The 26,249-nt window shown below is 37.8% G+C and overlaps 2 protein-coding genes across 2 annotated transcripts; both read right to left on the bottom strand.

The window, feature by feature from the left end:
• Positions 1 to 436: 436 nt before the first annotated feature.
• Positions 437 to 7,638, bottom strand: tp53inp1 (tumor protein p53 inducible nuclear protein 1). The gene is made up of 4 exons (XM_039650841.2): positions 7,419 to 7,638; positions 5,129 to 5,451; positions 2,730 to 3,075; positions 437 to 2,637 (listed from the first exon to the last, which is right to left on the bottom strand). The coding sequence occupies exons 2-4, from the start codon at positions 5,250 to 5,252 to the stop codon at positions 2,385 to 2,387; spliced, it is 723 nt and encodes a 240-aa protein (XP_039506775.1). The 5' UTR covers positions 5,253 to 5,451; positions 7,419 to 7,638; the 3' UTR covers positions 437 to 2,384.
• A 4,704-nt stretch (positions 7,639 to 12,342) lies between these two features.
• nagpa (N-acetylglucosamine-1-phosphodiester alpha-N-acetylglucosaminidase) lies at positions 12,343 to 26,122 on the bottom strand. Its single transcript, XM_039650837.2, has 11 exons — positions 25,921 to 26,122; positions 23,809 to 24,291; positions 22,207 to 22,346; positions 21,369 to 21,477; positions 20,275 to 20,403; positions 19,989 to 20,188; positions 18,996 to 19,043; positions 17,888 to 18,016; positions 17,068 to 17,199; positions 15,697 to 15,778; positions 12,343 to 14,685 (listed from the first exon to the last, which is right to left on the bottom strand). Exons 1-11 carry the CDS (start codon positions 26,007 to 26,009, stop codon positions 14,454 to 14,456), a joined length of 1,773 nt encoding a protein of 590 aa, XP_039506771.2. The 5' UTR covers positions 26,010 to 26,122; the 3' UTR covers positions 12,343 to 14,453.
• Between the last annotated feature and the right edge of the window lie 127 nt (positions 26,123 to 26,249).

The following is a 26,249-nucleotide window of genomic DNA, read 5'->3' as shown; positions in this document are numbered from 1 at the left end:
AAAGATTTCTGCACAAGCTTGTAGCTTGTGCAGAAATCTTTATTCATAATAAAGATGTCTTGTAGCCTACAAGACACTTGGCACTAGAGGAAACTCATACATTTCCATTTTGGGATGCATGAAACCATCCAGCAGAAGAACGAGAATGGCACAATTAAATAGGTACGGTTAGAAATCTTTATTATTAAGGCTAATACCCACACTGGTACAATGAATAAGCTTGCACTAATCATGGCTTGGGATTCTTGAGAGATTAGTTGGGTTGAGTTACAGCTTGGTATGGGTTCTTGAAACGCTCTTGTGTGGAAAGCTTTCATTAAAAGTTGGTGAGGTGGTTACAGTATAACTTGCGCATATGATGCCAGATCATGCAAACACCTTCCTAGTCTATAAGGCCGGTATTTCGTTTTACAAATAGAAAAGAAAGAAAACGTCATTTGTATTAAAACATTTATTGAGAAGAGAGAGTATACATACTGACAAATAGGTTTCAAGACATATGAAATGAACAATTTATTTGCAAATTATACTACCCATATAACAGTTTGTGTATGACATGTATCCAAAACATTTAAGTTCAAGAAAAAGATAAATAAACAATGCTAAAACCCTACACTTTTGGCAAAGTGCTGTATTATTCCAGTAAACTAAAAATCAACCAAAGCATAGTCTAAAACTTAGCAATGCCACAGAAAATATTCTTCACACATTAAACACAGAAAAAATTTGCTACATTTCGTGTAAAAAGTTGACAGAGCAAGTGGCTCACAGAGATAAGGTAATCCTCTGTGCGTAGTAAAATTACATTTGTTTGTGTCCCTTTGGACAAATTTCAAGTTCTTCACGGATGCATTATCATACTGTTCAACTGGAAGGCACATGATCCCCAAATGCATTTCAAGGCAAAATGAAATCCCTGTTGTGAATACCAAAAGTCTACTGACATAGGGAAAGAGGCCCTCTCCAGTATTACTCGAGAAATATGAAGAGAACCTTCCGTCCCTTCCATTCCCTTCGTCCACAGAAAGAAATGTCAGAAAATGCAATGTACTGCTCGATGCAGCAAGCTAAAGAAAAGAAGAGAAGCTGTAGTTGTTTTCCTTGAGTTGCTCATGCATATAAAATGCATTCGGCTGAATGTCAAGTTAATGAATTCGGTTGAATTCATTTAGAGGAGACATTTACCTTGGCAGATTTACAGGAAATTTACAACACCAGGTTTCGAGCGATAAAGGAATAAGGAGTAAGTTCTTTGCTACTTTAAATATTTCGCTCAGCAATATACAACGTGTAACTAAATAAAACATGAAAAAGGCATATTACACAAAAAGTCACTACACTGATAACAATTAAAATGCTAACAGTTTCACTCCGTCGTCAACGTTTTTAACAGTCAATTAAGAGAGAGAGAGTTTGTTTCACAGTCCTCGGAGGAGCAAGCGTTTTGCTTTCATTCAAAGTGTGAGATGCACGTTATGTTAAAGATTTACATCAATTACAAATATTTCCACAAGGTAACATAGACATTTACAAAGTTCGAGGTTTTCTAGTATGTACAGAGACAGTTTACCACCTGCAAGTAATCTGCATTCTTAGCAAAGAGCAAAGGTGAACAGTGATGACCCTGAGACATGTACTGCAGATATAGAGCAAACATGAAAAATAACATTTCAACACCTGATGTGTGTTTTTGTTTTTTTTGTTGTTGGTTTTTTCACCTGTTGGAAAACTAGCACTACACAGTCATACATCAAATCAATCACTAAAAATAGGAAAAAAACTGCTTACATACATATCTATGCCGATAACACACACTCATCAACTTCATACTGATATGTAATATATTCAATATTTTTTTCTTTTGAAAATATTTTGGAAGTTTTTTTAAATATATTTTATATATTTTAAAATGGAAACAAGGCTTTTAGTGATAATAAACCCAGTATACTTTACCTTTTTTTTTTAAAAGAGGGAAAAAAAAAACGAAGAGGAAGAAAGCACTGATCTACAGAGTCACAGGCAGGTTCCTTCGTAACCATAAAAGTGCTGCTGATGATATCATCACTGATGTGACTGAAATAAGTATGGCTTCAAAAAAAAAAAAGCAATGAAAGCATCAAGCTGCCTACACATGCTCAAAACAGAGCACTACAACACCATGCTCACTATAACAAAACACTTGGTTATTCAACCTTCATGACTCGAACATAACAGATGGAGCTTATATAGGAAACGCGTGATGTGATGCAGACACATTCAGGTCGAGCGGAACCTGCCGTGAAGTAAAGTGACCTATGGCATTGATTCTAAAGGACTCCGTTCCTTCTGGCGAATTCTCCCGGCGAGGAGAGGGCGGCGTGCGGGGGAGTGCAGTGGGGACCGTTTCAGTAGTTGTACTGCCTCTGTCCCGGCTGGTGAACATAGCCTCCGGGGGCTTTGGCCTGTCTGGTTCCGCCTTCGCGCAACAGGTTGAGGCGGCGAAGGGCGTTGCGGGACAGCTGCTGGCGCTCCACATTGTCACGGATGCGCTGAGCCAGACGGACGTTCTTGGTCTGCTCCAGAAACCCAGCGTGAGCAGCGACCAGAGCGGCTGCGTAGCATCCAGAAGGGTGACTCGGCCGACGCTGAACTTCAGATCTGCAAAGCCAAACAGAATCTGTCAGATTCTAATATAATATCATAATGTATGTTATATATAACAATACAAAAACTCTGAATGTGCCCTTCACCTTAAAATCGATGGCTCGCGGGTGGCGTCCTTGGCAGGCCGTTGACGAGGGCTGTGAACGGCGTACACGGACATGCTGGGGTGCTCGATCAGCAGGTTCTCCAGAGGACTGGTCTCTAGCAGGACCGGAGCTCGGCCTCCAGCCATGAAACATGGCGGAGGGGTGATGAACCAGCTCTCTTCCAGCCCACATGTCGCCTCTAGACGCAAGAAGTTGACGTCCTCTGCGTCTGTCGCCGAATCCAGAGAGGAGCAGGAGGAGCAGCGCACAGGAGAGTCCAGGGGAGCGACATTGTCAAGGCACACATCCACCAGATCATCTCCACACACACCGGAGCAGGCTTTCTCTACATGATAGGACGTACAGAGAGGATGTTACTACAGTGAAATTACTATTTGAATTAAACTTCACCATTCGCACTGTTCACAACATTGAAGTCAGCATGAAACTGAAGTTGTGATCATCTTTTCCATCCTATTGTGTAGTATATCTGAGCTTCTAGAATTAGAAAAAAATGTAGGCAGGAATTGATTTTGTCCATTGGGAATTAATTGAGTATTGGCTTGGCTTGTTGAGGAGAGGTGCGCTATTCATTTTTGAAGCAACCGAAGGAGTATTATACACGTTTAAAGTTATATGTAGGGAGGAGAATCTCGCAAAAAATGACTTGGGACAGTACAAGTCTGCCTAAAATGACCTAGCAAGCACTTATCACCATCTTAACAACCACACAGACCATTTTAGCAATGACTAGAATAGCTGTCAGTGGGTTTTCTTCAGAAAAATAAATTTTTTATATATCAAACTTGTGAAGTACATAAAATGGAACCAAAATTCAGCCATGGTTTATCTCGAAAACATCATGTCACTGGCTCGATGGAAAACAAGTCATGTGTATAGACAGAAACGAAGAGAGTCAATATTTTTGCCCACACTTCATTTCTATTTGTACTCTTTGTGGCTCCTGGCAGGTAACCAAAACTGGTGTAAACAGCTGTCTTTTGGGCTGTCTTTGAAGCGCTACGCGTTCAGTGGCCTCTAGAGGGCAGTGCGATTGAACAATCCTTCCCTCCTGTACTTGGACTGACCAAACACAGCAGAAACTTGACAGCCATGTGACGCATTTGAAAAACAGATATAACAATTCATATATTTGCACTAAATGTAACAAGAGTAATTAGTCACTAGAAAGTTCCACACCCATAGCACTGATGTTATACACAGAACTTCCCTTGCATAGAGCCACACCTTGTTTATCTGTTGACTTGCAGCATCCTGCCAGATGACATTGAACATTTTCTCAACTCAGCTGGTTGGAAAGCTCTTAACCTTCTTATGGCACTCTTCAATGTCCCCGAGAAGCCAGTTAACCTTTAATCCACTCTCCATGATGGGAAAATTCTCACATAAAGACATTTCCATCAAGCTATATGGATATGAAATGAGAGAAATGTTTTTAATCTCCCTCCTGTCTAACTCAGCCTTTAGGCAACGATCGATGTTTGTAATAATTCCATGTTCAAGGCCTACTCTCGTTATGAGCATAAATGGCAACTTAATCGGTCCTAATTTTACCGCAGACCCCACCTAGACACTTTTGTCTGACTCTGACAAGCTAAAAGCGTTGTTGCCCATAAACATGTCTGTTCCTCCTGTCCTAACAGGGGCAAACTGGGCCAACCAGATTACCTTGCACCTAAAATATTCACACACACACACACACAATATGAGAAGGCCTGTATTTGGGCAGCTTATGAGAGGCATCATGTTAATGAGGGCATTGAGTCTGTTCCAGGTTTTACAGAATCTGTAACTTGGCTCCAGCTGACCATGTCATCAGTATCAACTGAGGTGAAGTTGGGTCATATCATTCATAAGAGGACGTTTGCATGCACTGATTTCGTGGGGAAATACGCAGGAGTCTGTTAAATGCATTTAAAAGTCAATACAAATTGCAGTTTGCAAGCCCTTTTTGTATCAGAGTAAAATAAATATTCTATGAGAAAAATGTAGAGCGAGACTATAACTATCTATAACATGCATTTTCATTTCATGCCCATTTTAACATTATCCCAAGGACTGTTCGGCTTGTGATGTGATGTGAACTTAAAACGAAATGTAGAAGAACAGCAAGTACATTTTGATTAAAAATTCTGAGAAATTTTTTTAAATTTGAAATACCCTGATAAATTAAGGTGTGATGAATGAATGATACGGTCACGAAAATACTTTGAAAAAGTAAAAGGTTTTAATTTTATTTTCATGTTGATTTTGAATGTGTTGAGATCCTTATCTTCTTGATGCAAACTAAGCCTGTTCCTATCTGCGTTTAAAAAGAACACAAGGTCCATTTTCCACTTTGCTGATCAAAAACGAGATATGCAAGAAAGATCTCTCACCTAGATAATCGACCAGGATCCACTCATCGTCCTCCTCCTTCTCGTTGAAGTCTGGATCCGCAGGGCATCCACTGCCCTCCTCCAGGGAGTCTCCAAACAAGATGCTGGTGAACCTCTGAAACATGTTTTTGTCCCGGGCAGAGGCGTGAGGCTGGACAGTCCTGCTGGGAGTGGGCGAGGGCTGAGCTCTTTGGTCATCAGCTGCGGGAGCCGCTCACTGAGATCTTGATAAAGGTGCTGAAGTGCATTAGTTACTCCTTCTCAGCTGAGGAACACCTGATGAAGTTCAGCCATTGCTTTTGTTGATTGTGCTAAAACAGGCCCTGGAGGACAAGCGAGAAGGCAACATTGTTGTTAATGACAAAGAAAACAAACTGGCCAGCCTTCAAGTGCAAAACATTTCCTGGTGATGAGCAGGTCATGTTCTGTTGCGATTAGCAGTAAATTACAGGTTCACGCTTATAAAAGACAGCCAGATATTCCTGAGAACTGACCAGTCAAAACAAAGCAGTCTAAAGTGTCTCTGCTGTCACAGATACTGCCTCTCCACTTCACATGAAGCTGATGCCTATGAAAACTGATCTTTGCACAGTTACACCCAGGCTCGTTTAGGACTATGACTCATGAGGGCACCCTTTTCTGTTGTTTTGCTTGCGACAACAAAGAGAAACATCTGTGAAGTGAAGGACTACAAGCTGCTTCACCCCACTGCATTATTGAAACAAGAAGACAACCAATTCATACTCCCCTCCACCTGCTCATATAGTCATGGCAGCAGTCTTTGTTTGTGTGATTAGGGGGGTGGGGGCTATTATGGGGTCACATACATATAAGAAGCACCCTTCAGAACCCCAAAAAGAGGATTATAGACTGACAAGCAGCGATAAGCAGTCCCGGGATGGCTTTGTCTCAGCAGCCTAGAGGACAACTGTATGGTTCAGAGCCAGAAGTCAGATTTAATTGTATAAAATTAACTGGGAACTGGGTTTTTATTCCAAATATTCAGGAGATCATATGAAATATCTAATTTCTATTCCTTAAAGCTAAAAGACTCGAGCAAAAGTTTCAATTTAATGCCCGTTTAATCTAGTCATTCATGTAAAGGTGTACAGAGTCAGACTATAATAAAAGACATCAAATCTGTCCTAATGTGTACCGATTATACAGCCCACTACAGGAAAAAGGAAGTCAGTTGTAAGGCTATTGATTCAATTGATTCAAACGAGTAAAAAAATAAAAGGGGGGGAGGGGGTGCAATAAAATAGTGCACATTAATCTTATTATGCCTTTCACATGACAATGGCCCTATTTAGGCTGAACATAATGCAATTAAAGCAGAATATAGGCTACTGGAACTGCACTCGCTTCTGACCTTAAACCAGCCTATAAGACTGGCCTCCCACCCTGGCCAAGATGGTCCTCAACTGGTTTCCCTACAGAACTGATGAAAAGAGCCCCAAACCCTTCTAAAACTAGTCAAAACCAGCAAACCATATATATATATATATATATATATATATATATATATATATATATATATATATGTGTGTGTGTGTGTGTGTGTGTGTGTGTGTGTGTGTGTGTGTGTGTGTGTGTGTGTGTGTGTGTGTGTGTGTGTGTATAAATAAAAAATAAAATCGTAGAACAACATTTAATGTCGAAGTAAACGAAAACAGCGTCAAAGTTGACATATATGGAGTGGAGGAAAACAAAATGCCTCATACTTAAGGAAGGTAACATAGCTACAAAAGGTAACACTCATAAACAACTAAACCCCTTATAAAACTGATAGACTACTAATCTGTTAACAACGCAAACATGCATTGGGTAAGCAATTTGTACAGGGAAATCGAAATTGCAAATATGCAGAAATATACGAAAGATGCATTTGCATGTCAAATTTTGATGTTTTATAGACCCAAACACACAGACTGGCCGGGGGAGGGATGAGTGTAACCCTACACCGACCGACTGGGCGGAACGAGAACTCAAACGCTTCAACTGGCTCTGAACAAAGCTTAATCCGTTAAAATCCAAACATGCACACAATGCAGAAAAAAAACAGGCACAAAATTAACATTTCAGATGGCCCACATGCTATGACAGGTTGTGCAGAGCGTCGATCTATTTAAATGCATTTTTTTTTACTTTTTTTTTTACATTTACATTTCTTTTTACAACCTATTGATCAAAATTGATGAAACATTCGCGATATAATAAGTCCATTTTTTTTCTTTAACGAATTAAACCAGAATGTCTTTCGATCAACAACAAAGAGGTTTTAACTCACCTGCGGCACAAAGTAATGTAAACAGGAAGAGGGTTGACTTCAAGAACAAAAACAGATGAGGTAGAATATTTGTCGTGCGATATATAAAAATATATAAATACAATTCTTCCTGGAAGAAATTAAAAGTTTCTGGACCCTTTAGTTCGGAGTTTTGCAGTCGGTTCTTTTTCTTTTCTCCTCCGAGGTCTCAACTGCTCCCTTTGTTATTGTTGTGGAAAATTAACAGCTGATCGGTCGTTACGTCAATGAGAACAGCCCACAGGCGGGGCTTGTGAGAACCCTCTCAGCCAATGAAATTGCGCCCCTGACTATGACTGACTGTCACCAACGCACGTGACCCATCCCGAGAAAGGCAAGACCAGGCAGAGCACTCCATGTTAAGGAGTGTCACCCAGTAATTGTTGGGTTGTACAAAGTTTTTGAAAATATGCTTTACATTTTTATACCGAAATATCTAAAAATATATTTAAGTTTTTATTATTATAATTTGAGTTACTTAACCTTTAAAGCATTTTTGACTGGACATTATATGTAGATTATAAACATGAATCTAGTCACAGTATAACTGAAATGACTGGAATTGTTTCACTGATTTTCGAGTTTAACCAGTGTGATTACTCTAAAAAAAATCAACTATGTTAATTTGTACCTTTCTCAATTTAAATCCAACTAAACAAGTAATGCACAACAAAGTAGAATGCACATTCAGTCAGCCATGAACCGTTAAAATGCATTTATTTACTTAAATAAAGGGATGTAAAAATACATAAACTTGAAACTTGTAAATGATATGTTCTTTTTAACCCTTAAGTTAAGTAAAATGTGTAAAATCCTTCCTTTTGAAGATGTAGGTCACCAGTTTTTAGGGAACAAAGCACACAACCCCCCTCAACACCACTCAGATGGATGTGGTCACAGAGGCCTGTTCTGATTCAGCAAGTTTGAACAAAAAGACACTCTGGTGAGTCATCAAATCTAATAAAGCAATCTAAAAATGTTATTGCATCATTCATATATCCATAATATTTACAGATAACAGATCTACACTAATCTAAGATGCATTAAACACAAATTTAAAATGATATACCACATTATAGAGAGTATATTTATTAGTGTGGCTCAGAATAATCTTTGTACCCTTTGTCCTGTCTTAAATCAAAATGTGATATATGATGTTTTCATCAGGATGGAAAAAAAATGTACTTTCTTTTTTGGTTTGGAGATTGTCTCAGACAAAGCTTTTTCTCCTTTCCTCTCAAATCAGTCCAAATCCACTCTTTCAGACAAGAGGGACAATCTTTCTGCTAGATAAATATTTTCTATCCACCCATTTTCCCACTGTAGGATGACGTAAGAGTGAAACAACGTTCTCATCTATTGTCATCATGTTTTTCCCTCCATTTCCTTTATTTACCTTCCAAAACAAGGCCACACCTGCTCACTTTGGGTTAAACCAGAAAGATAAGCCGCAACCCACCCTGACCTCGGCAGGCCTTGTCTTTAAACATGCTGTCAGAACACTCTGTCATGTAACTAACTTACTGAAAACATTTCTTGAATATTTGGAAACTATCTGGATAAAAGCATGCTTTTTTTTTATAAAGATTATTATTTGATAATAAATAATTTAACCCCTATGTTGTGATTGGGCCAGAGAGCTTTTTCTTTTTATCAAAAATATTAGTTAATGTAATCGCATTGGACTAAAATTGACTGACTTTACTCACACAAGGTGTAACTATCTATACTTCCAATTTTCTAGCTTGTTCCCGGTCAAAAATGACCAGACTACAGCCTACAAAAAATGCTCATGAATCTCTTGTTATGCTATATTATCACCAAATATTGGATTCAATCTTTTCGTCAACTAGTTTTCTTTTAATTAAGATAGGTGTTGTATTTCTTTTTGGAACTTATTGATTGTAGGCCTCGTTGATCTGAGCATAACAAGAGATTTATAAGCATTTTTTTTCCTTATAGGCCAGCCATCTTTGACTGGGAACATCGCCTTTGCTCCATTTTGTACAAAATAAAAGCATTTTAAACAAACTTCCTGGTTAAACATTAAACCACACTAGTGTGATACACAGTGCAATTTCTTTATATATATTTTGCTGAATATAGACAAATGTATCCACAAATAATGCTTTTTCACTCAAAAACTGGGGTGCAAGTTCAGATCAACGAGACCTACAATCAATCCTTTAAAAAAAATAAATACAAAACCTGTCCTAATGTAAACAAAAATGTTGAAACCAATATTTGGTGACAATGGCATAACGAGCAATTTACAAGCAATTTTTAGGCTGGTAATTTCGGAATGCGAACACCAAAGGGGTTAGTACATACAAGGTTTTCAACACAGTGTAAAAAACAAACCAAGATCATAAAATTTGAGCAAAAACCATGCCTCATTCCCACCCTAACTAGTCTAAAGATGTCTGATTTGTTGTCTTAACTGATTCTTATTAAACCCTGAAAACAGAACATTTTGTTCATGAGGATTCCACAGCATTCTTGATATAAACAACATCATCTAGCGTATTCTGTTCAGAAGTCCATTTGACACTCTGATGTAATTCTGTTAATGTTTAGGGCATGTACCAAACTTGTTGTGACATAAACCTTAGTCATAGTAGACATATTTGGTTTGAAGTAAGTAAATAAAAAGAAAACTGTGAGCGATAAGGATCAAAGTTGTGGTCCATATATGTATATCCTCAGTGGTAACCTTTGAGGTGTCTTACTTTGATGTTATACAAGTGTTAGATAGATGACTGAACTCATATACTGTATGTCAGAATCCTTGTGACATGTCCAGACCTAGAGGCTCTTTTTCTGATGTAAATAAAAGGCAAATGGGGAGTGTGACGGGGAACTTCATCACAGAAACCACTACTATAAGTAGAAAGACATGCTCTCTTTAAAAAAAATACCTGGTTTACATTAAGGTTAAACAAAGCAGACTGAAAAACCACACAGTGCATAAACTTACAGTGGCCTCCAATTTTGTTTTTTGGGAAAATGTGACAGTCATGCATTAAATCTCGAATTATCTCATAAATGACTTCTAAAATGGAAAAACACAGTAAAACTTTTCTATCAAAACATTTCGTTAAAAGAATTTGATTAGATTTAAATAATAATAAAATCCGCAATGGAGAGCAATATTTGGACACTTATGTCCATAAAGTTATGAGATACACATGTGAACTTGAGTTGAACTCAATCAATGAAATTTACACAATTTAAGTGTGACTTAAGCATCCAAATACAGGGAAACTGTATATAAATTTCTAAGATACTCTGATGCCAAGTGACAAATAACATACTAGAAATACTACAGTAAATGACAAACCATTTGGAATACGTCTGTAATTGTAAACATCCAAATGTCAAGCTTCTAACCCCATTGGAGTAAACCTCATTAGAGTTCAATTGCAAGGAAACCTGTCCGATACCATCTGTACAACTGTGATCACATTACAACACATTACAATTCTCATTAATATCTAATGAAAAGCCAAACCACACGCAGGCTAAAACTTAGCATTTAAAGTGCCTAAGGATCATATTTGACTGTTTGAGTGGAGGGAGATCATGAGAACAGATGATGATGATGCAAAGAAGCTTAGAGTGTGACATCTAGGTAGAGGATTGCATCATGTAAAGAGGACAGAGGGGAAGAACAAGCGTGAGTAAGTCAGTGAGCCGCCAGCTGTGACATCCTGTCAGTCAGAATCTGTAGGTTTTGTGATTGTGCAAGACTGTCTGTTATTTTCAAGACTGCATTAATGTTAAAGTCACTGCCGGAAGTTGCGAGTGTGACTGACTTTACTTCAGTACAGCTGTGACCATATGATAGTGACATTATTTTCCAGAGTGAAACTGAATATTGAATGAGAAAAATAGAGGGTGTGGCTTGTTTTTCTCCCTGGGAATTGATTGAATCTAGAAAAGTGGGCATTCTTTCAGATCGCTGTCAGAGCTTTGCCTCTGGAAATATCCGTCTGCATGCCAAACACCTTAAAGCATGTAGTAAAAAATGTGATGGCATATGTCAAGTTGAGGCCTGAAAAGCCCTGAACAGCTTCAGAACATAATCACTAAACATGAACATTATGTATCATTACACCTCCTTTACACTGTTATGCCTTAAGGTGTACAGTATTATTCTTATTCTTCTGTTATGCTTGTGTTTTCGTTAGGGCTTGAGAAAAATACCATATAAAACTGTTTATTTTATTAATTTGACCTCATCTTTAACCTTGCCAGATGCAAAATATAACAAGCATATGGGTTTTGACTTGAGTCATGTAGCGGCTAAAAATAAATAAATTCAGACAATCATGAAAAACAATGACAATCAATACAAATCATGTTAGTGGTAATGTACATCATTTAATGGTAATGCAACACAAATGGCTTTTATTATTCGTTTTGTTAGATACAGGTGATCTGATTTTGGGCCAATGGACTAAGTGTTACTTACAAATTGTTTTCTGTGTTAGAACACATTTTGCCTGCATATTGCCCAAGAGGTTTGTGGCAAATTGGAATGACAAATAAATATTACAGACAAACTAGCACAGATAACTTCTGAGCCTCATCATATCAGTGGTAGGGCCTACTGTTCTGTTTAACACATATCTGAAACACTTTTCTGTTGAAAACCCCCAAGGATAAACCTGCTTTTAACTTTTCTCTGGAAGAACACACCTTTCATTTATAGCAATGTGTCACTCAATGACAATACAAGTGCATTATCTATTATATCTCAAAAAAATATAAAACAGCAGTGCATTCGATTATCAGCCTAAACAGTATAAAACAGTAGTAACAATCTTTATACAAGCTTAAATAGTCAATTAAAGCCAAATTTTAATCAACTGATCCAGTGCAAGGAAGACACAAATGAAGACTGTTGTCACAAGTCCTTTTATGCACAAACACATAAAAATAATTTCCATTTTGTACAGAAAAATCTCATTATTTCACATTATTTTGGAATCATTTTGTTTTTTCACATTCATTTGAAAGGTTAAAAATGAATCCAGGAGCATGAACAGAGGTTCAAGTATTCATCCTGGCCTTTATTTATGAGGACAAGAGGGATGTTGCCTGCTAAACAGGTCAGGCACATAGGTTAGGCTGTCACTAATCTAATGTCAAGCCAATCTGACAGCAGCCAGATGATCTGAATTAGAGAGATTCATAACAAAATAAGGTAGAATAACAATCAAATCCATGATAAATAAAACAAACATTATTTATAATCCACGTTCTTATCATAGCAATTTCTGTCGTTTAATAAAAGGACACAACACAACAAAACCAGCCGCTTAAAACACTGGATTAGCATCATGACCGAACCAGCGGAGACAAACGCGTACCTTCTCTAACCTGTGTGGAATCTGCTCGCTTGATTAGCTTTAAATGAAAAACTCCAATCTGCTCTACACTTAGAGGTCATCATTGAGGTCGTTCGCAGTGAATATCATATGCAAAGCAGGAAATGAACCAGGAAGTTAATAAACAGTCAAATGTAACCAAATGTCTTTCACTATTTAACTCTATATAACACCTCAAAATAACAACAAATATACATTATATATTCAGCATGAAGAATTTTGTCTATTATTTTTTTTATTTTTGGCACGAAATTCTCATTAGTTTCTGGGTGTTTTACTTTTACTGTATTTCTATTTAAATCGGCACACATTAAAGAAACTACAAGTACTACCAAGATGTATAAATAATTTAGTTAGTTAAACACAATTTATAAATATATCATTTGTGTGTGTGTCAGTCATGAGAATCTAGAAATGTTCGATTATATTGATGAAAAGTGGGCAGAGAAAATGTGCTTAGTTGTGATCAAAATAATGTCACAATTTGAAAAATATTAATAGTCCAAAATAAGCTTAATTTTCTATAGGTAAAAATATCATTACTAATTTCTTTGGATTTTGGGGTGTATTGAATCTTTTGACAGGTTTAATGAGATCCATGATTCCACTTGCCTCTATGTTTGCTTGTGAAATTCTTAAAACAAGACAAGCCTAAATCTATTTGTATGCAAACAGGAAACAGCACAGGAACAAACCCGACTAAATGTTCCTCTTGTATATTATTTGTGTCATGTTTCAGAGCTAAAACAGAACCTGATAAAACGCATTGAATCGCAAAAGCGCAAAGCCTGGATTCAATGTTTCAGAACAGAGAAAAAGAGCAACTTTGTGCTAAGCACAGATGTCCTTCTCCTGCTTTGAGCGTGTAAACAATCCAGGCCTTGATGTTTTTGTCTTCTAATGTGTTTCAATGGCTGGTTTTAAGTGACAACAAACAAAACAGCACCCATGATAAGGCTAGCAAGGGTTGGAAAGGCGTTCAAAGATACAAAAGGTCTGACGGTAGAATCAAAATAAACAATGGCCCCTGGTAAAAAAATCATTCAATAAAACTGTTTCAAAATAGTAGTTTGGCAAGTTCCAGCAGGAAGGATTCATCAAAAAGAGTTCATAGTTCAAAACTTGTCTATTCCTATGGCAACAGGTGGAACAGGGCCATTCTGTCAATAAAAAGGCTGTTGTGATATTGCTAATTTTCTTGGTTCTCTTCACGCCTAAAGACCGAAATGAAAGACTTCATTGACTTCAATGAAATGTTACACATGGATCAAACATGACAAACTGGTTCTTACATCTCTAGCAACTAAACCGTAGTAAAAAATCCAAACAAACAAGAATATGTGCTGAACGCAGTCAAACTGCACAATCAGGGCACTTAGCAAAGTTGGCTGGCATCTACAGACTTAGCAGGGGCTAATGTGAACGCACCGAGGCGCACAGACAGCCGTTTAGATGCTAACGCCCATCTCATTGTCGGACGAAGAGGCCCTTCCAAAAGCTCACCGATTCACAGCATGAACAAACCCATTCCTAATGAGGGCTTGTGCTGGCTAGCTAGCTAGTCTCTCTCAGCCCTCTGCTGTTGGCACAGTTGCGTGAACCCGCACACATGCATTTTGAAACATTACGAGGAGCCTTCCGAGTCAGAGTCGTCTTGCTGAAAGAGAACTTTCCCAGAATTTGTCCCCTGCCCTCTTCCTCGCTCCACAGCCCCGTTGATCTCTCCCAACGGCAAGTAGGAGTAGTCCGCCTTCTTTTTGCGCGCTTTGCATTTTCTGCACGCCTGGATAAGGTTGCCGGCGAGGCTGGCCAGCAGCGACGTTGCCAGGATTGCGCAGACAACCAGCCAGCTTTGTCTGCACACACATAAACAAAACACTCTCAGGGTGAGGAGTTGCACTTTGACCTCTGACTCCACCGCTGCTGCCCACAGCCTTTACAAAGCACTTGACTGCAACCATGGAAACACTGTACAATCCCTTACTTGCATGTGAAAGGCTGAACTGACTAATAAATTCATCTGTGCCCGGCCGCTGCCACAGAGCTGTTTATCTGCACAGTCTGGGCACTTGGTTCAGACTTGTCTGAAAGCCCGTTCTGCTGAAACACGGGCCTGGGATTTGTCAGAGTGAATTTCCTTGGTAATAATCAAGTTACTCAAACACGCAGATAGGGAATGGTATAATGACAAGTTATTTGAGATAACAGTTTTTTTCCCCCATGTTGTGGAAACTGTGGCTTTAAGATATAGGAAAAAGCTTGTCATATTGTACCCGACTTTTGTTTTTAAAATAGAAACATGTCCACTCTAAAATGAATCAATGATCACTAAATTGATTTATTCATTCAAAACCACCTGTTCTAAAACAGCAATTCAGTACTTCATATTCGATTAAAATGTATATAATAAAATAATACAAAAAAATATGATTTAATTTTAAATGATTGAATGATATATATTTTAGTGTATATAAAATATTGAGTCGTGGTCTTCAAATATATTATATTTTCTGAGTCAATCATTTCAGCTCCATCACATAAAATATGAATAAATGTTTCTGCATTTTTAATATGATTATCACCTGAAAACACCAGAAAAACTAAATGTCTGCTGCATTTTTATATGTTATATTAATTATATTTGTTTATTGTAATGGAATGCTATTCTTACATATTTATGAATGAATACATTTCTACATATTTATTTATTTTACATGACCATACATATCATTTTTGTATCTGACTGTATTGACATACTAAGTCATTAAAAGTTGACCCAATGGTTTGTTCTTTGACTCAAGAAGCAATGTGAGGACACATCCCTGGCTGTTGTTATGTGGTGTGTGCTGTGTGTTTGGAGCACTTACTCAGATAAATAGCGTCTGGGAGCATGAGATTCCTCCTCTTGTCTCCATTGCCTCCACATCTGTGTAGCCAGACAGTGACCAGCTAAAAGTATGTGGGGGAAAACACATTTTTGAATCAAATCCATTTGTTGCATATTTTGCCTTTCCCCCTTTCCTAACATCAGATGTAACTGTGGGAAACTGTGTTTTTTGTTGTTGTTGGTAAATCAGTGCTGTGTGCATTACCATCAATGAAATGACTGTTTTAGATGAACATCTAAATGTGCCTCTAGAGTAAAGGTGTGCTCACATTAGCAAGATTTTAGCGAATTTGCATGTGAAAAATGAGTGACAGATCTTTGGTGCAATCCTTCCTGTCTACAGGTCTCATTCAGCTTGTGTTGCCCATTATCAATAACAGCTTTTGGAAAGCTTGTGTTACATTGTGCAAGATCAGGGACCTGTTACAAAAAAAAAAAAGGTATATTTGGGCTGACATTCATTATTTATAAACCTCCAGGAAAGGTCCATCTGATTTTCTCATGATATGAAATCTTTCACATGGAGCGAATAATGGAGATGGCTGTCACCCTGAAGAAAGGGAGAGATAAGCAGAAAGCCATTCACGTGCACGGCAGACGGGAGATTCCAATCGTAATGAGCCCGTGAGTGAAGAGCCGTTTCTTAACTCCTGAGCCCTGTCCCTTTTTATTTCTCGGCAGGGAAGCTTGAGAAAGCATCTTCTCACATTAAATGACAGAGGTCAGAGAGTTAAGATAGAACGAGCTGACAGGTTCTGGTCTTGACAGATTCTCTGGCGCAGAGGTCATCACTAACACAAGGGGCTGTTGGATAGACTGTGATTCTCCCCCACCCCCAGCTCCACAAACAACCAGTAGCTTTGTTTATCAGAGACTGTTTGAATATGTGTGCAAATTTGAGTAGAGAGGTTTCAATAATGTTATGGTGAATGAGCAGACGGTGAAAGAGAAAGTAGATATTTTGACTGTTTGGTTACCCTTATTCTTGAATACATATTTGGAACAGCTTGAGGGTGAGTAAATGATGACAGCATTTTCATTTTTGGGTGAACTATCCTACTATAAGGTTATTTTTGTAATTAATTGCATTAAATGGATGAGTTGGCTAGCCCTAGTGAAAACATTTCCAGCGAATCAGAAAAAAATGTAAGGCTCATAGTTCTATAGACTATAGGACAGACACTAGCATCTGCACACATTTAGAAGGGCAATGAGGAATGCTGATGGCCAAACTGTCAGTAGAGAGGGTTATGTGCTGAGAAAGTGTGAGCATTAAACTGATCTATAGAGACGTCACGGGGGAATGTGTTGTTTACATGTCGTGTGAGTGCTAATAGGGGCTGTACCGCACCTCTGTGCAGACTGAAGTTTCTTTCCCCCTGGTATGTGGTATTGCAGCTTCCAGTGATAGAGTTGCATGGGCACATGTCGTGACATTGGCAAGGCTGCTTGCAGTTCAGCCCGTAGAATCCAAGAGGGCACTCTGGGATGACATATAGAGCATGGTTAAAAAGTTAAAAATATTCCTGAGTAGATATGCACCAAAAAAAGAGTTGCCTATTTAGGCACTATATGTGCACGCTTAAAATTTAAGCTGTTTTATATGATATATTTGACCAAAATCTTCACCACTGCATGCATGGATAAGCTACATATTATTTATGCTTATACGAGTATTGCTAAATGTTTAACTATTGGAATCAATAGATGGGGGAACATGATTTCACCAAGTATCAGTGTTTTTCACCTATCATTTTTCCTTCTGATATTAGGGATAACTTTTGAGTAGAGTTGTGTTTATGGGAAGGGATAGGGTTAGGACAAAATTTTCAGACAGGAATGTTGTTAACATGTCTGGAAGGTGTTTTATTTGGCAAAATCAGTTACAAGTTACTGAACAACATTTCAAATCAGTCGAATCAATGTAGAAAAAGTGATTTATATTCAACCCATTTATCCAATATAACTTGTGTTGCATTCAGGGTACATGTACCTGTAAAAGCTTATGCATCTCATAAACATTTACCTGGCAATATCTCCTTCAATTTTTAATAATTTTTTGCCACATTGACCCGACTCTTTTAGGACACTCGGTTGCATGTTAAATACGTTTATCAATTGTGGATCAATTGTTTATATATACTAAAACCGGTTGAGATAAGACTGCATACCTTGCTCACAAGAATCTCCATGGAAACCAGCAGGACAGATGCACTGTCCGTGGACGGGATCACATGAGCCACCGTTTGTGCATGTGCATGTCTGATTGCAGCCGTCACCATAGAAACCTGCCACACATACTGCAAGGATACAGTTGTTGTTCACTGTATTAGTATGAGGTACATTCAGATGAACATACTGGTTTAGAATCATTCAAATTACTGACTGAAACAAATATGTTGCAACCAATAGAACAGTTAAAGGGTTAGTTCACCCAAAAATGAAAATTAAGTCATTAATTACTCACCCCCATGCTGTACCAACCCCGTAAGACCTTCGTTCGTCTTCGGAACACAAATGAAGATATTTTTGATTAAATTTGAGAGCTGTATAACTACCACATTGGCTCCTAAGGGACTGCCTCTTGACGGCCCAGAAAGTCAATGAAGAAAATGTTTAAATATCCCAAGTGACTACCGTGGCTCAACTATATGTTTATCAAGCGACGCGAATACTTTTTGTGCGAAAAAACAAACAAAAATAACGAGTTTATTCGACTATTTCTTTTCTTCCTTGTAGGCCAGAACGAGACTTCCTTATAGATTTCCACGACGCATGCGCGAGATTTGCGATCTGCGTACAACAGCTTACACTACTTCAGATCGCAATTCTCGCGCATGCGTCGTGGAAATCTATAAGGAAGTCTCGTTCTGGCCTACAAGGAAGAAAAGAAATAGTCGAATAAACTCGTTATTTTTTATTGTTTTTTCGCACGAAAAGTATTCGCGTCGCTTGATAAACATATAGTTGAGCCACGGTAGTCACTTGGGATATTTAAACATTTTCTTCATTGACTTTCTGGGCCGTCAAGAGGCAGTCCCTCAGGAGCCAATGTGGTATTTATACAGCTCTCAAATTTAATCAAAAATATCTTCATTTGTGTTCCGAAGACGAACGAAGGTCTTACGGGGTTGGTACAGCATGGGGGTGAGTAATTAATGACTTAATTTTCATTTTTGGGTGAACTAACCCTTTAAGTAATGATCTCACAGTAAACAGCCAGTCAGAGCTTTATTTGATTGTTTAAAAATGTGACAGCTGAACCGCCTTTGCCTTTACCTTGGCTACAGTTTAAACTCATCCATCCAGCATCACACACACATCCATCTGTTCAGAGACAGGGATGAGAAGAGAGAAATAAAAAGAGAATGGGGTTATCCAAAAACACTACCTTTAAAGCAAGAGCATTTTCTTTGTCACAAAACATTCAGTAACTATAACCAATCTGTCAATCTAGAGATTTTAAACAAACTAATTACAAGCACAAATAAACTGCAATAGAACAGACACAAACCAAATAGACCAACCTGAAAAACTTCAAACACAAATTGTATATAGTACTCAAATGTATAAAAAGCACGTCATAATCTTCAATGAGTAAATTAAATATACATTTATTCTTATTAAACTTACAAAAATGATTCAGTCAAGAGCAGTGAGAGATTTTCTCTTTTTTGTTGTTTGATTAAAATGAATAACGATCGCAGGTAAATTTGGATGCTGTCACTTTAAGAGCGACTGCACGGATCCAATATACTTGTGCGCTTTCTTTCTCAACTGTTTACATTTATTTAAGACATAAAGAAGGTGTTTACCTGCAAAGACATGGTCATTTTGACACTTGAGTATGTGTATTTAACCATTCAAGCCCAATAAGTTGGCAAAAAGCACTTGTAAATTGTAAATAGTGGCTTCATGTGCGCGCGCCTCTCAGATAGCGCTGAGCAACAGCATGCGTATAAAGCAAAATTAGTTGTCTTTCACTGCTTACTGCATTTCAATGGTGTTCAACTTGTTTTTAAACCACAATACCTAAAAACTCATGCAAATGATGCGCTTTTGTGACGACGTAGCACAGTAACGTCACATGATTTTAACCGTGATAGAGACGATAGTCCAAATCTCTGCCGGTTGACAAATTTCTACCATTTTTTTTAATTCTACCGGATCCAACTTGTGTATTTATAATAACACTTTACTTGAATATAAATATATAGGCTTCAAGTAAAGTGTTTTCCTCTTGTGATCTAAAGAAATGTGAGAGTGACTCACTCTCAGTGCAGATCCCATGCTCTCCGCATTCAGCCTGGCATGTGAGATTGGCACATCCTGTCCCGCTCCAGCCCTGCTGGCACACGCACTGGCCCTCCACACAGCGCCCGTGGCCACTGCAGTCCTCCGGATGGCACAGCCTCTCGTGAACACACAACACAGTGGATACCACCCTTGGGCAGCGCCACTCCGGATGTTTGCTGAAGGGAAAAATGTTGTGATCAAATTGACAAATGCACCACACTGTTGTTTGTATATCTGTATTTTTGCTGTTGCTTTTACACACCAGTGGTCTGAAGGGTAATTGGCCAGGGATCCGTTGAGGATGTAAGTGGCCGAGCCGCCTCCATCCAGATTAATGGCATTAATGACATGCTGATCCTTTAGAAAGTTTGCCACTTGCCAGAGGTTCATTCTGCAAAGACAGTAGTTTATTAAACACACATAAATCAAACTGAAAGTGAACCCCTGGTATACAGTACAAATCCACACTCTCCCTTCTGATTTAAATGGCTCACTATGGTTTGAATAAACTTTTTCAAACTAAGCAGCAAAAAATGATCAGAATTCAGATGTCACAACTATGAGAATACGAATGATATGCAAATTAGCCATTTATATATAGATCTTGTACGTTTAATTTTATGTAAGTGAGTTTAATCAATGGACCCAAAACCAGAGAGACAAGACTACACTGCCGTTCAAAAGTTTCTGAAAGAAGTCTCTTATGCTTAAACAGGTTTTGTTTAATTAATCAAAAAACAGTAATATTGTAATAAATTACTACAATATAAAATAAATTTAATAAAATGTAATTTATTCCGGTGATGGCAAAACTGATTTTTCGGCAGCCATTACTCCAGTTTTCAGTGTCACATGGTCCTTTCAGAAATCATTCTAATATGCTTTGGTGCTCATTTCTTATTAAACATTTTGTATTAAGAATTGTGCAGCTTACTATTTTATTGTGGAAACCAAGATGCATTTTTTAGGATTCTTTGATGAATAGAACAGCATTTATTTGAAACAGAAAACCTTTGTAACATTATAAACATCGGATCACTTAATGACATTAATAGTAGTATTAAATTCTTTCAAAAAAACAAAAAAAAAACTAAATAAATCTTATTGACAACAAAATTTAGTATATTATCATGTTTTTGCTGAAAGTAACCCTGAGTGGCATTACAAATGAACTAAATAAAAAGACAAAGTCTTGAATATGGCCTCCCTGGAAAAATTATCCATATCTGCTGCTTTTGCTGCTTCTTGATCAATAAATCATTCTGGTTTAGTGTGTGTGGTAGCATGCATAGACAGAGATCAATGTTTACAGTGATAAACAGCTGACATCGGCTCATGTTCAAAGTCTATTCTCACCCTCTCATACGCGTCTGACCATCGACGTGGAAGAGGATGAGTTTCCCCTCTGCATCGTGACCCACCGCCGTACGGGCCGATATCACATCTACAAATTCTTGAAATTTTCCTGCAACAAAAGGTTAATGACTTATTAAATCTTATATTATAATATTTGAGTATGCTAGTGAGAAGTACCTGAAGTCTGAACTAGTGTTGAAAATAAAGTTTTCTTTTTCTGATATAGACTCTGGGGACAAAATATGCTAGGGAGCCAGATAAACACGTCAAGTCAAGTCTATTTATATAGCTCTTTTCACAATATAGATTGCATCAATGCAGCTTCACAGTATCACTCAAAACATAATAACACTGTTCGTTTCTTAGTGGAAAAACATCCACATTTGGTAGAGCTGATCAACAGTATTAATGATTGGCTAATTCATTTGAAAATCCCCAACTGAGCAAGCCAAAGGCAACAGTGGCAAGGACCGAAAAACTCCAAGTGACCTAATGGTGTCCTAAACCTCCATCAGGTGACCCAATGGAGAAAAATAAACCTTGGGAGAACCCAGGCTCAGTTCTCCTCTGGCGTTTATGAACTAGAGGCCGGATTTACAGTAAAACAGACTTTAAACGCGAACCTGTGATAAACGCTGATGGCGTTCACATGCGCATTAAGTAAATCCCTACAAAACCATGCCTAAACAAACTACTTGTCTATAGATTTGATACAGAATTTTGTTTTATTTTATCATTCGGGGTAGGTACGTGAAACAAATTCCCAACACTTATTCTGTAGAGTGGGAAAGCGCTTATTATATGGTCCCACTTCAGACAGGATCTCGTCAAATCTTACCGGTCTCCTGTGTTTTGTCACATTCTGCCTTAATGCTCTCATTGATGTAGACCTCGCCGTTTCTCAGCAGCCACACCACCCCACTGATCAACTGCACAAAGGGATTTACCTTATCCCGTACATCATCCTCAGACAGGTAACTAAAAATATAAAGGGAAAAAAACGCAAGAAAGAGGGTGAGTGAGAAAGTTCAAGTGAGACAGATCAAGATGAGATGGTGCAGCCGATGGTTAAAGACTTGGGATGATAAATAAGACGCGGTACTGTAGGTTTAAACTCCACAAGGGAATATGTTTGTAGGTTTCTTTGATGAACAGAAAGTTCAAAATAACAGTGTTTTTTTAAGATGGAAAGTGTTTGTAGCATTATAAATGTAACAGTAGAGTACATCACAACCCAACAAAACCACAATTGACAGATTGAACTATCAATGGAAGCAATGAAAGCACTTTCAAAAAGTAATAAATCCAGCAACTTCCTTGACAAAAAAGGTTGATGGTTTGGAAAAGGCAATAAAGTATAAATATTAGCACAACCCAAGGCACACGGACAATGATTTGCTACTAGCTATTTACTTTATTATTATATTACTGCTAGACTTTATTTTAGTGGGAGAGAATGAGCATTTTTCTTAAAAAAATGAAAAAAATGACAACAAAAAAACAGAAAAAAAACCTGTATATAAACATATTTTTGGTCTGTTTTGCCAGAAGAGACTGTGTGTCTGTTAATGCTTAACTTTGTTTATACAGCTAACAGACATGGACTTAAATGCACACAATTTTAGTGACACAATGTCCAGAAGGTCTTTCTCTAAAATAACTGTATTTTAATTCACTTTCGATACAAGCAAGAGCTAAATGAAAAATAAGTAATCAGAAAAAAGCAAAGAAAAACATTTGATTTTCTAAGGAGTATTAGTGCCAGGAAAGCCACACATAAACTTTACTGACAGCAGTTATGTTCCTTAAAGCTCATCCAGGTGAATGTCCAAATATGTAAACACCTTATCTAACGTTATAATGAATGACCCATATACCCCGGGTACATGGAGTTCCAAAGTACTGGCTATTATTAAGAGCACTGGTGCGTTATGCAATATTGCCATGTTTTTGTAAGGTTTCTATTTTAGGAAACAGATGTTCTAGGGGCCTGTGTTCCCACGACTGACTTCCTCCCAAATTCTGCACCCATATTTAGGTTGAGGTTAGTTCTGAAGCACCCTAGAGTGGAAGGAAACACTTTGTGCTTACAGACATGTAGGCTACTAACATTTCACTGAGAATGAGGAAGTGTACTTAGGTACACTCTACTAAATAAATATCTTTTGTGTTCCAGAAAACACAACTAAATCACATGTTTTATGGGTGAGAGAATGTTAACAGAATTTTAATTTTTGGGTGACCTATCCCGTTAAGAGTGCAATACAGATATAAAAGCACAGAAAGGTCAAAAGTACACCAGCACCCAACCAGGAGAGACTAGCTCAATTTTCTATTGTTTCTTCGGTCTCCACACAAAAACAAACCCAATGGTAATGCAAAACATCACGAGGGCTAGGAGAAAGACTGCAAAGAGTGAAACCTCAAGCTATGCCCTTACCCAAACACTAGTGTCCCATCCTTTCTGATGCCAAACTGAGCATTTTGAATTCCTCCACTGTTCCTCACCAGCTTCCCATCACTTATGACATTCCCTAAACACTGCCCGGTGTGAGTGTTAAAGTATCCTCCATTCTGGGCGATGAGGCACTTTCTAGTTTTGGCAGTGTGCTCCACCAGATCTCTGTGAGTCCGCTCGCACCCTCCAGGGCCTCCTGGTTCCAGAATGGACACAGATCTCAGTGGGTCAAGCACCTCTGTGATATGGCCATTCGCCCATCTGTGAGTGCCAGAGTCATCGGTGATGTCGGAGATGAATATATTTGACTTGAACACTGGTGAGTTCAAGTGTTTGCTTGCTGGCCAGGTTTCGTGGGTTACGTTGCCATGGGTGATGGGCTGACAGTCTCTCACGTGGCGGTGAGAATGAGATGGCCCGTGGGATTTGGTGTAGGGTAACAAGAGGTCATCATCCAAAGAATGTCTGTCAAGAAAATGTGGCAAACTAACATGATTAAATTAGATAGAGTTTTTTAAGCTAGTTAGGTTAACGTGGAGCATATGATTCAGAGTGATGTCATAACTGATTCACAGAGAACAGACCCCCATCCAAGTTGTACAAAGTAGCATGTGGATGTTGTTCAGTGTTTTGCAGTGCAATCATTTTCATGCGTATGTTCCTTTTTAAGAAACCTGCAATTTCGCATTTTTCTCAGTCTGAACCGAAGATTGTTATCTGAGGAAAAAGTCTAATCAATTAAGGAGCAGCAGATGTTTAGTCGTGCAGTCCTTTATGTAAGCCTGGGTTCAGTGTGTGGTTGCTGGGATCCTCTTACACTAAGCAAATGCAAGATGCAAATTATCTGTAGATTCAGTTAGAGTACTGTACTGCAAGTATTTGTACAAAAAGCTTAATGAAACTAAACCAATAATGCTTTAAAAATAACTTGACTAATCACTGATCTGCAAAATTATCTTACATTTCTATCTATAATGTGGTAAAAGTTTAAAAACAATTATTTTAACAATGTGTTGGAGCAAACGCACACCTTTTTGATGTGTTAGATGTGTGAAAAACTTTATAGAGGCAAAATATAATCGCTTCAGCATTTTATTTATTTTAGCGAGTTTTTTAGCGAGTGTGCAGTTATACTTTGCCTCTGAAGAGTTTTAAAAAAAGACAGCAAGGGATGCTGATTATTTAGGTAAAAAACCTTTAGGATGCCAATGCCATCACTTAAAACTGACATTGTTCTTGACTTATATAACTGTATTATATTGTTCATCTCTACCCTCACTGCTTCTATCCTCCTTGATCCTCAACTTCTTTTCTTACTACGACCTCATTTTCTGACTAACTGTTGTCCCTAATACTATCATCAAGTCTTTCTGGAAAAGTACAGCTTTTCCTCTCTGTCTTCTATAAAACTTACCAACATCAACCTAAAATGCAGGCAAAAAAAAACAAAAAAAAAAAACAATTATACTGACTGCCAGTACTGAAAAATAGTCCCAGCTACACAGAAATACACTTTGCATGTATGAATGATATTAGTTTTTTATCTTTGAATTATTGTTTTTGCAAAATGTGCATTAAAAATGAGACACATTTGGATGTAAAATTATATATTTATGGAATTCATATATTTATATTTTCTAGTCTAAATGGACCTCACTAAGAAACCTTGACACTGACAGCATGTGAACAAACACGTGCTAAATCTCTTTCACTTTCTTGTTGCCACAAACATAAAGCAAATCAATTTTAATTTTACTGTCTGAAGGGTATGTAATATAATATTATTACTAAAGTTATTATTTTATTTCTTTGGTTGAACATTATTATTGTATTTTAAATGCAACTCTGAATGCAATCTGTTATCTGTTATCGACATAACTGACGATGTCCCCAGAGGGTTAAGTCTTGAATCAAAAGGGCTTATTACAAGAGATTTGCAAAAATAAGTTAAAACAACAATATACATTAACTTTAAGAAGAACATCTTACAAAAAATGTATCTAAATCCCCCAACTAGGCGTTTGGAAACATATACAACTTCAATAGTTGATCATAACTGCACTAACGTTACATGATTATGATACACGTCCTTACCGGATGTCTTTGCACTGGCACAAACATACTCCAACAAGACATATTAGAAACAAAGAAGTCTGATCGAAATTCACAGACGGTGTTGCCATAAGACATATGTATAACACATAAAAATAAAATAAGTTACTGTCCCGTTTCTAACTGCTTGCTTCGATGTATTCGTATTTTCATTTGTGTTGGTCATATGACGCATGCAAATCACATGATCAAGCCAACTGCTCTTATCTGTCAATCATTTATTCTACCTGAGCGCAGACAAACAAAACTGTGCGAAAATGTTTAATAATACCTATTGACTACATTCACATGAACAATAAATACATTTCCGC

The sequence above is a fragment of the Pimephales promelas genome, chromosome 12 (genome assembly GCF_988280905.1).
Source record: "Pimephales promelas chromosome 12, fPimPro1.hap1.1, whole genome shotgun sequence".
NCBI lineage: Eukaryota > Metazoa > Chordata > Actinopteri > Cypriniformes > Leuciscidae > Pimephales > Pimephales promelas.
Note: the sequence above shows the minus strand (reverse complement) of the source record. Positions and strands in the feature narration are given on the sequence as shown.